Source organism: Buceros rhinoceros, unplaced genomic scaffold (genome assembly GCF_000710305.1).
Source record: "Buceros rhinoceros silvestris isolate BGI_N320 unplaced genomic scaffold, ASM71030v1 scaffold22193, whole genome shotgun sequence".
Taxonomy (NCBI): Eukaryota; Metazoa; Chordata; class Aves; order Bucerotiformes; family Bucerotidae; genus Buceros; species Buceros rhinoceros.
Genome location: NW_010402577.1, coordinates 19,060 through 23,195, shown reverse-complemented (window position 1 = coordinate 23,195; position 4,136 = coordinate 19,060). Strand labels below are relative to the sequence as shown.

General features: G+C 58.2%; 1 protein-coding gene across 1 annotated transcript in view; it reads left to right on the top strand.

Moving 5' to 3' along the window:
- FOXP4 (forkhead box P4) overlaps positions 1–4,136 on the top strand; it is a gene marked incomplete at its 3' end in the record, with an annotated part of 34,111 nt that overhangs the window by 14,803 nt on the left and 15,172 nt on the right. The window contains exon 3 of the mRNA XM_010132678.1: positions 2,930–3,052. Within this exon, the coding sequence (XP_010130980.1) occupies positions 2,930–3,052 (123 nt within the window). The remainder of the gene's footprint in view (positions 1–2,929; positions 3,053–4,136) is intronic.

Here is a 4,136-nt window from a genome sequence, read left to right as displayed (position 1 = left end):
GGGGCTGGCTGCTGGGACTTGCTTCCCAGGGGATTCGCTGGGTGCGAGGACGGTCCCCTGCTCCAGCACCAGGGGGGAACTTTACTGCTGGGTGGACGGGATGGAGAGGAGACAGCTGGGTGCTGCTCCACCCTCGTACCCCTCCTCTCTCGTGTTGTTGGCCACTGTGGCCGCCTAGTTCTGAGGTTTTGAGGTAATCTTTGCCCAAAGCCTCCCTGTTATCCAGGGATCCCAGGCTGGCCTCATCCCGTGCTGCGGAGAAGCTTCCACACTGGTGGTCACCAAGTGCCAGGGCTGAGCCGTGCTCCTTGGCGTCCCAGGGGGCCACGCAGCCCTGTCCCCTCCCTGTTAGCAGAGCAGCTGCCGGGGTGCCCCCGCGGGGCTCTCGGCCAGGCTGGGAAAGGACATATCTGTCCCCATCTCGTTTTGCTGGGGAAGCAGCTGTCCCTGTCCCGAGGTCGAGCCAGTCGCCAGCAGCAGCATCACAGCCTCCTCGGCACCAGCATGTGATGAATGGCCACAGCAGGAGCAAAACTTGCTGTAAGTGGGAATTTCCCCTTTTACTAAAGAAAGTTCCTGCCCTCCCTGGAATCCTCAGCTGTGAGGGGGACGTTTTCCACACCAGGGGAAAATTCTTCATGGGGCTTCGTGAGGCAACGAAGCCCGGATGCCCCTTGCAAGAGCCCATTCACACCTCACCCCTCTCAAAGCCTCCACCACCATCTCCCCGTGTCAGCTCCGCATCCAAGCGCGGAAGAAAAAAGCCATTTAATGCAGACAAAGGTTGTATGAAAATATAATTCTGCTTTTGTTAGCAGCCATCAAACTCTAAAAAGCGTCGCTTTTGTTTTCTTGTAACATTGTGAAAACCTCGTGTCGGATCGAGAGCTGGGGCCCTCTCGACTAATCGCCTCTCCTTTGTGTTTTTAGATTATAGGGGCAATTAGTGTTGTCAAAACCTCTGGCAATTCTCTTTGCTCTTGACAGGGTGTCAGTCCGCTGGGCGAGAAATGGAAGGTGTTATAACTCTCCGGTAATTAGGATGCCTCCGATTTGAAAATGCCAGCAAACGTGTACGAGAGGCCGCGCGGCGGCAGTGGGGGTGGGGAGGCCGCCGGGATGGGGGATGCGGATGAGCAATTAATTAGGGGCTCTCATTCCGAGCACGTTGCCAGCTGATGAATTGGCAAAGGGAAATTAGCAGGATGCTTAGCTCCCAGCCAGCGGCCCGCGTCCCGCTCGCTCTCCTCTTGCCGTCCTCGCGAGCTTCTCTCCTTCCCAGATGTTCGCTGAGAGCTTTGCACAGCTGCCAGCGAGCACCTGACCGCCCAAACAGCAGCTCTTCGCTGGTGCCATGGTGAGGCTTAGGGCTCTGCTGGCTTTTTGGTGGGTGTTGGCGGATGCCAGAGCCCTCGCGGGACTTTGTGGCTCTTTGCTGGAGATGCTCCCGCAGCCTCCTGAGCCCTCCAGCACCACCTGAGCCGGTGCAGTCGAAGGTGCCCCAGCAGCAGCCCTCAGGTGTGAACACCCAGCAATTAATCAATAACTCCAACACGAAGGCTGCTGCTGCGGGGGGAATGGCTGGTGACAAATGAAACTTGGCCCGTTTGCGACGCCTCCCTCCAGCAAAATGCCGAAGTAAACGGATAAGCCTTTGCAATCGCCCTTGAAGGTCAGCGTGCTCCAGCCCAGCCAGACACCCACCACGGACAGAAGGGACTGCACGTGGCGACCCCTGGGGTCCTGTCCCTGCTCTGTGTCCCAGTGGGTGGCTGTGAGGCAGCCCCCAGTGTGGGCAGCAGATCCAAACCGGGGAGTGTGGGCATTGCTGGGGGTCCTGGACAGGAGGAGCTGGCACGTACTGAGGGGTGAGAGGATGAGAAGTTGTCTACTTTGAATCAAAACGGGGGCCTTGGCTTGCACTGGGAGTCTGCCTCGGGCTCTGCTGTGTCCCACACCCTGAGGAGTTGCCTCCTCTTGGAGTCCCCTTGAAGAGCCTGAGGCTGCTGGTGGCTCGCTGGCCCTTCTGCTCCTGACCAGCAGCGATCATCTGCTTCCCTAGGAAAAGAGAGCGCCTCAGGAAAGGCTGTGAGGTTACAGCAGAGCTATAGCCCTGCCCAGAGCTTTTGGCTGGTGGGGTCGATGGAGCACTGGGGCAGGGCAGCTCTTGATGGCCATGGCTGGGAAGGCAGCATTGCTCCACCTGGGCAGGAGCGGCAGGGCTGGGATCCATCACCAACACCTTCTCCCGTGCTTTGCCGCAGGGGTGTGGACCCCTGTTATGATAACCAAAGGCAGAGGTTGGCAGGTTTTCTCAGCCCTCCCTCCACTTGGTATGGTAATTACGTGAGTTACTGGTGTCAACTGGAGGTAAAGCTTTGATGTGTCCATGGAAGACCTGGTAACCTCTTCCTCCGTGCTCTGCTTAGCAGTTATTTGGGTGATCGGTATCTTCCCCACTTCCCTTGGTGTTTCGCTCCTCTGTGCGTCCTCGGGGACCCTGAGGGAAGGAGCTGTGGCCAGCACCTTTCGTGTGCGGCCAGGAGGGGCAGGAGCTGTGGTTTGGAGCTGGCTGCCCCGGGTGCCGCTGGCTCCCCTCGGTGCCTGATCCCCCCAGCTAAGTTGCATTTAAAGAAGACCCAGCAGGCAGAGAACATCCTGCCCTCAGGGTGGGGGAGCTCCTGGTTTCAGCAGCTTTGTCCCAGTGTCAGCTGCACCGTGGGGCATCTCCTTGCCATTGCCATGTCCCTGGCAGGGGCTTTGGCATGCCAGGGCAGACTGATGGCCAGGGGCTTTACCCGAAGGTGACACAGGGATGGAGAACATGGGGGTTGTCTCGGGGGTGGGAGGTACTTGGAAGCTGTCGGCATTTGGAGGGGGTTTTCCAGGGTTGGAATTGGGAGTGGTGATGTGTCCTTCCTCTCCCCAGGTCCCTGTGTCCGTGGCCATGATGTCTCCGCAGATGATCACGCCGCAGCAGATGCAGCAGATCCTCTCTCCACCCCAGCTCCAGGCCCTCCTGCAGCAGCAGCAGGCGATAATGCTGCAACAGGTAATGCTGGTCCTGGGCCAGCTCTGCCTCGGCTGGATCCAGCCAAGTGATTCCCACTGATGTCCCTGAATGCTAGAGCTTGTTGGGGGCAGGCAGGTCCTTTCCTAGTCTGGCTCCTGCATTCCCCCTGTATTTCCTCATGGATTCCCAGCATGGCCACACGAAGAGATGGAAAGAGCTGCGGCTGATAACGGTGCCAGCAAAGCTGGATGCTGCTGCCCTATGTCAGGGTCTTAAAGCCCAGAAAGCTCCTGCATGAGGGCTGGTTTGGAGCTGCTGAGCTCCTGGGAAGAGCTGGGGTCAGGGTGGATGCTCGTGGCTTGTCAGACCCCAAGCAGAGCCCCTGCGGCCATTGCCTGGGCTTTGGGGCAGACCCGAGGGTTTGTTTCTCACGTTGTGTGGGTGGTGTGGCCTGGTGGGGCTGCTGCTGCCTGGGGAGAGCTGGGGTCAGGGTGTATGCTCGTGGCTTGTCAGACCCCAAGCAGAGCCCCTGCGGCCATTGCCTGGGCTTTGGGGCAGACCCGAGGGTTTGTTTCTCACGGCCCCGCTTGGCTTTTCCGGAGAGCTCTGTCAAATGGAAAACCAACGGGGAGGGAAGAAGAAAGGAGGAGAAGAAAAAAAACAAACCTTAGCTCCAAAACAAAACAGGTCTGCTTGGGTAAACACCTCTCGGCCGACGGGAGGGAGAGAGGGAGAAATCCCACAAGCATCCTCCACACCCTTCCTCCTGCCTGCAGTACCTGTTTACTGCAAACAGGCTGATAAGGATTCAAGGTTGGCCCCAGGGAAAGAACAAAGGGTAAACACTACCCTGGGTGGGTCCTTCTGCGAGCCTCTTTGGAGCCGGATAAAGAAACACGTTTGACTGCAAATTAAACAACCCAGGCCGGAATAGCTCGCATTCTCCACCAGAAGAAAACCAAACATCACCCCTCTCACCCCTGACCCAATGTTCCCGCAGCAGCCGCGCTCGACCGTGTTGCTGAGACCTGGCTGTGATTGGCTTTCGGGTAAACACCAGCCCTTCCAAACCTGTTCGCCGACAGAAAAAGCAAAGTTGCTGCTGTCAGCGCTGTCAGCCCTG